This window comes from Marmota monax, unplaced genomic scaffold (assembly GCF_021218885.2).
Source record: "Marmota monax isolate L192 unplaced genomic scaffold, Marmota_monax_Labrador192_F-V1.1 WCK01_AAM20220418_F8-fsc00165, whole genome shotgun sequence".
Lineage (NCBI taxonomy): Eukaryota > Metazoa > Chordata > Mammalia > Rodentia > Sciuridae > Marmota > Marmota monax.
In genome coordinates, this window is record NW_026693851.1 from 1901431 (window position 1) to 1907430 (window position 6000).

Genomic DNA, 6000 nt, shown 5'->3' on the forward strand with positions numbered 1-6000 from the left:
AAAACAAGAAAACTTTAGAAATCACTTATTAAACTGAAATATACATAGTGCTTATAAATAAATGAAGGAAAAGCCAAAGGAAAATTCAAATACTATTTTACTTCTAGATTCAAGTTGTTTTATTGATGAGTAGTGAAATGAATGCTATCTGAATTTGGATTTACTTCTAAGTACACCCCCAAACCCCCATAATATTATTGGAAGTTCAGTAGAAGAGGCCAGATATTTCTTCTGGATCCACATGGAAAATAAATTCATGGCAACTGTTCACACTCCTCACGCCAAAAATTATTCTTAGCCAAATTCCCATCATCATCATGATAATGATCACCCCTATCAAGGAGAGCTCTTAATGAAGCAAGACCCAAATGGACATATTTAGCTTTGAAAGTCAGGGGTGGTTTTTCTTTTTTTTTTTTTTTCTTTTTTGGTATATTTATGTTAATGCAAACTTCCTATTTCTATACTTAAAAAATCAGTTTCATTTAAAAAGAAATTTTTAAACTCAGCTTCATCTCAAATTGAGGTGATTTTCAAAATATTTTGGGCCAAATGAATCTTTAGATGGAAGTATTTTAACATTATCCAAGAAAGCAGTCTAACAAGGCCTAGAGCAAATTTAATTATTCTAATGTTTCCCAAAGCAGGCAGCATGTACAAATATTCTCCAGAATATTAACATATTTTGAGTAAAAAGAAATTTGAAAAACTGCATTAAAGCAGTTTGCATGAAATTTAAGCTTCTTTAATATCCAGATATAAGTTGTCAATCTATACATTAAATATGCAGAAAGTATGTATTAAAAGACAGTCAGAAAATGGGAGGGCATCCCAGGCAGAAGGAAGAGTTTGAGCCAAGAGGAGCAGGTGGGAAAACATAAGGCGTCTTTTGAAAAACTGTAGGGAAATTCTGGAGTTCCAGGAGATAAATCTGGAAATGAAGTCAAGAGCCAGATTGTGGAGGTTTTGAATGACAGGCTCAACAGTTCAGACTCTGACTTTCAAAAGTCAGTCACCAACCACTGAAGATTTCCTAGGAGGGTAGGGAGAAAACAAATCTGGTAGTTTGGGAAGTTTAATCTGGCCATAGTGGATATATTGATTTGTAACAGGAATAGTACTAGAATTTAGTTAGAACACTCTTGTAATGAGCCAAGGATGAGACTAAATAAGAATGGGTGAAAATCAGATTGTGAAGTGAAGACATAATGCAAAATATATTGCAAAAGAAGAATAAAGGAAATGGGATGTAGTTTCAAAGACAGTCAAAGAGATCCGCAAGAGAATGATGGTAACTTTAGCAGTGAGAAGGCATCATTTGCTCCTCCATGTATCATGCTCTGTAACTGCCCCTATGTTGTGAGGACTTCATGGTTAACTTACATTCATTCTTCAAAAATTCAGTTCATTTGTCTTCCTTTTTTTCTTAAATCAGTTTTGGACTCTCTTTTAAATGTATTTAGCATATAATTTTAAGTGTTTCAAGCATTTAAGTTATTTTAAAGTCTATTGATATATCTGTCTAAAGTTACTGAGGTTACTAGTTTCATGAAGGTGGGGACCAAATTCTTCCATTTTCATCAGTAACACAGTAGCACACTTCAGAAACTCAATCATGAAAGAGTATGCCCAGAAGAGTTAGAATGTAAATAAGTCTAATGATAAACAGATGTGGGCACGTAGATGCAATTAGGATTGTAAAAAGGTCGTTTTATCAAAATGTTGGAAAGCCATTGTAAATAAGATTCAGGAGAGTGAAAAAAAAAAAAAAAGAAATTAATCAGACGGAATTCCAGAGTACGGGGCATGCTGTGCCATGCAGTCTTGACTGTGGAGGATCCACCCCTGGTAGGACATACTTTCCACAGTTGTTACAAGGTGCCTGATGCCCTTCTGTTTCCTCACCTCAGCTTCTTTTGTTTTCCCGGTCAAGAATACCATCCTATCTGGAGCCTCTCTTTCACATCTACTTTCTGCCTGTGTAAAGCACAGGTCAAGATCAAATGTCATAATTTGAAGAAAATTTCTCTCATCTTTTAATTCTATAAATACTCATTGTATTTATTTTTCTTAAAGTCTCGCCTGCAGATTACCTGAAAAAAATCCCCAGAAGAGCAATGCTTAAGTGAAGTTCCATTTAATAAATGAAGAACGGATGATAGAATCATCATTTCAAGCTGACAGTACTTGAACCCACTATTTCAGTTTAATGTTATATAAAAAGAGACAAAGAGATTGCCTTCTTACAGAAGGATATAATCTGCCCTCTGTTATGGTTTGGATCTAAAATGCCCCCCCCCCCCAAAGCTCACCAGTTGAAGGTTTGATTTCCAATGCTGTAGCAGACAGAGGAGAGAGTCTTGGGAGGGATTGGATCATGAGGGCTCTGATCTCATCAATGGATTCATCCATTAATTTAATGAGCTATTGGGAGTTGGTGGAAATTTGGAAATTGGGGCATAGTTGGAGGAAGTAGGACCTTGGGGACATGCCCTTGAAGGGCCCAGGTCCCTTTGATCCTTTCTTTCTTCTGTCTGCCACAAGGTGAAAAGCTTTGCTTTATTACATGATTTCCACCTTGATATTTTGATATTTTGCCTCACCACAAACCCAGTAAAAATGGAGCCAACCTAGATGCCCTTCCCTGGATGAATGGATAAAAAAATGTGGCATATATACAAATGGAATTTTACTCAGTAATAAAAGAGAATAAAATCATGGCATTTGCAGGTAAATGGATGGTGTTGGAGAAATTAGCCAATCCCACCGCCCCCCCCCAAAAAAAAAAACAAACAAAAAACAAATGCCAAATGTTTTCTCCGATGTAAGGAGGCTGACTCATAGTGGGGTAGGGAGGGGGAGCATGGGAGGAATAGAATAGATGAATTCTAGATAGGGCAGAGGGGTGGGAGGGAAACAGAGGGGACATGGGATTAGCAAGGATGGTGGAATGTGATGGACATCATTATCCAAAGTACATGTATGAAGACATGAATTGGGTGTCAACATACTTTATATGTAAACAAAGATATGAAAAATTGTGGTATATATGTGTAATAAGAATTGTAATGTAAAAAAAAAACACCAAAGTACATGTATAAAGACATGAATTGGCGTGAATATACTTTATGTACAAAAATATACAAAATTGTGCTTTATAGGTGTAATAAGAATTGTAATGCATTCCGCTATTGTGTATTTATAAAAATAAAATCAATTTATAAAATGGAGCCAAGTTACCATAGACTAAAACTTCTGATAAACTGAGCCAAAATAAATCTTTCCTCCTTTAAATTGATTTTCTCATCACAGCAATGTAAATCTAATACACCCTCTAATATATTCTTGTCATAAAAAAATCAAAATCTGAATTTGACTAGATTTCTACCTATAAAGCCAGTTTGAAGAGAACATAGAAGAACTAGAAAAATATGGGACAAATTAAAAAAACCCACAAGTATAGGAAGAATTCTGCAAAATATTCAATATGGGAAACAGATTGCAAGGAGTAAGATTTAAAAAAGGAGTGAAAAATCTATAAATTAAAATATGTTAAAAGAACTTAAAGACATGTTAACATGTCAAAAGTAGGGTATTATTTTGGGATATTGATTTTAAAGAACCCAAATTTATAAATCATTTGTGAGATAAGCAGGGAAACAAGATATTCACAAATTACTGTTAGATTTTAGAGATGATAATGCTATTTTTTAAAAGTATCATTATATATCTTGAAATACTTTAAGATTAAATTCTATGATGTCTGAAATTTGCTTCAAAATAATGTAGCAGTGGTTAGAGGTGGGGTTAAGTGGTGATCACATAAATGAAAGATGATTATCACTGAAGCTGGGTAATAGACATACAGTTCACTTTTATACATCTTTAACATTCTTCATTTTTAATTATTTTAAAATACAGGTTCCTAGGCTTTATATCAGAATTCTTAAATTAGAATATCTGAGGATTATTCCAGAAATGTGCATTATTAACAACTTTTGAGGTGATTATTATTTACACAAGGATATGGTGTCTATAGTCCTAGAATAATTTATTCCATTGATCTTGCTCTTGCCAGAGAAATGGAGCCAATTATATACACATGTCTTATCCTTAAAGACAGAAGCTGTGTCTTCCTCAGCTGTGTATTTCCAACAGCCATATACTTCATATACACTAAATAAATATAAATTTAAAAAATTATGTTCTCTCAATAAATATTTTATGTGTAGAGTGTATAAGATTTACTCACAGATTTCATCCCATAAAGTCCATTTTAGCATCACAGCTGTTAGAATGAATTCTCTGGCTTTGTGGAATTTCTTATTCAGTGATATCTAATACTTCTAATTCCTAAATTGCCAAAATCTCCGTACCGTCAAGGATAAAGTTGAACAGGATGTGAATAATTTTCTCCTCCTTTACAGTCAAGTAGAAATATATAATATTAGCAGTCATGGGTAGAATATCTATATTGATATCAGAGATGCATATAAGACCTTTTAAGAAAATGAATCGAAATGTTGCTACCTGCCATTATTAGCCCTTGACTTTGTCTGTTTAGATTTTTTGTTTGTTTACTTAAAATGGTTTATTAATTATTATAATTATAATAATTATATAATTAAAATTGTTATTAATTAACAATTTTGATTAACAATTTAATTAACAATTAAAAAGAATATTCTTAGGAAGTTTTAACCTATCATTGAAAGTTGTTCTCCTAGAGATCTTTGAATCTTTAAATAATAATAAAAAAATGGATCATAATAGATCATGCAATAGATTCTGTCCTAGTACTCACTTTGGTGAGTTTGGTGATTTTAAGTGTGACACTATTTTTACTGTTTTTGTTGGTTCCTGGTTTTCATACATAAAAATAAATAAGTCTGTCTACTCTTAGATCATCCCTAAGTTCACCTCCAGTTTTATGGTACTTCTAGGAAAAAAGATAAATGACCTCACCTAACATTTAAACAGAAAACAACCTCTCAAGGAAGAAAAAGACATAAATGATATCACCTCAGAGTCTTAGGTGGTAGTAAATAATGCTAAATTCATCCAATTCTGTTCTGAAGGTATAAATCTAGGGATATGAAGGATTGTCCCCACTTTGGCTTACCTGCTTATGAGCATGATCATAAGAATTAATATGATTGTCAAACTCCTGGTGTTTGTGATACTGCTTGTCACATAATTCACAGTAAAAGTTTGCCTTTACGTCTTCCAGGGCCTTTGCTGTGGACTTTTCCTTCTCTGAAAAATCCTTTAAAAAAAAAAAAAAAGGCAAAAAAATATTGGTTATATTTCTCTCTGATAGCATAGCCAGATATCATATTAATCAAATTGGTATTTAATACTTTTGTGACTAAAAGCTAGGGTGAGACTCATTATTTCCTGGAAAAGTATGACACTGTAGAAGTAACTTCCAGTTTAGCATTAACCCTAACATATAAATCAACATATGAGTTCTGTCAAAGAAGCCCTGGTCTTTACTCATCCTTCCTCTTGTTGCCCATTTCCAGGTTGTGATTCTGCCTGGAAATTAAGTACTCTCTCTGTTCCTACTGTATCTCCTTTATTGACTTTTTGTGTTCCATGTGATTTCACCATCCACCATCAGCCAATCAATCAATCCAGTACATACACTCCTCCAGGAATGCCTTCATTCACACTATAGTTAGAGCCTGATGTACCTTATATCCAACCTTATATCCAACTCCAGCCTAATTATCTTCTACAAGCATCCATTCCTGCTAGACAGTCTAGCCTTTGGGTCTCTCTCTCTCTCTCTCTCTCTCTCTGGATACCAGAGATTGAACCCAGGGGCACTCAACCACTGAGCCACATTCCCAGCCCTATTTTGTATTTTATTTAGAGACAGGGTCTCACTGAATTGCTTAGCATCTTGCTTTGGCTGAGGTGGGCTTTAATCCTCCTGTCTCAGCCTCCTGAGCCCCTGGGGTTACAGGTGTGTGCCAACATGCCTGGCTTAAATTT

General features: G+C 34.2%; 1 protein-coding gene across 1 annotated transcript in view; it reads right to left on the reverse strand.

The window, feature by feature from the left end:
- Positions 1 to 5613, reverse strand: part of Znf804b (zinc finger protein 804B) — a 95254-nt gene extending 89641 nt beyond the window's left edge. Inside the window, exons 1-2 of the mRNA XM_058585021.1 lie at positions 5569 to 5613; positions 5123 to 5266 (exon numbers count right to left, since the gene is read on the reverse strand). Of these exons, the coding sequence (XP_058441004.1) occupies positions 5123 to 5266; positions 5569 to 5613 (189 nt within the window). The remainder of the gene's footprint in view (positions 1 to 5122; positions 5267 to 5568) is intronic.
- Between the last annotated feature and the right edge of the window lie 387 nt (positions 5614 to 6000).